The following is a 402-nucleotide window of genomic DNA, read 5'->3' on the forward strand; positions in this document are numbered from 1 at the left end:
ACGACGAAGTGGAAGTCCATGTGGCGGGGGTGGGGGAAGAGGAAACAGAAGGAGACAGCATGGGGGCCCCCGGGGGGGCCCCCGAGGAGACAGTGCAGGGGACGTCTCAGCGCGTATGGGGCACAGACAAAGGGGTACCTCTGAAACACCTGCTGCTGCTCTTCCTCAAAGAAGGGGCCCTCCCAAGGGGCCCCCAGGAGGGGGGGGCCCCCGGTGCTGGCGGGGTGTGCCCTGCAGGGGATGAAAGGCTGAGTTCAGATGAACTTTTTTTGCAGTTTGTATTGAAGTGAGCTGGGCATGCACAAACATCTAAACCCTAAACCCTAAACCCCTAAACCCTAAACCCTAATTTTTAAGTGTATAAACCCTAAACCACACTCCCTATCACGGGTACGGGACGTA

General features: G+C 57.5%; 1 protein-coding gene across 1 annotated transcript in view; it reads left to right on the forward strand.

Moving 5' to 3' along the window:
- Positions 1–59: 59 nt before the first annotated feature.
- EMH_0087830 (uncharacterized protein) overlaps positions 60–402 on the forward strand; it is a gene marked incomplete at both ends in the record, with an annotated part of 2750 nt that continues 2407 nt past the window's right edge. Inside the window, one exon of the mRNA XM_013501213.1 lies at positions 60–286. Within this exon, the coding sequence (XP_013356667.1) occupies positions 60–286 (227 nt within the window). The remainder of the gene's footprint in view (positions 287–402) is intronic.

The sequence above is a fragment of the Eimeria mitis genome, genomic scaffold, assembly GCF_000499745.2.
Source record: "Eimeria mitis Houghton genomic scaffold, Emh_scaff6502, whole genome shotgun sequence".
NCBI classification, from domain to species: Eukaryota; Apicomplexa; class Conoidasida; order Eucoccidiorida; family Eimeriidae; genus Eimeria; species Eimeria mitis.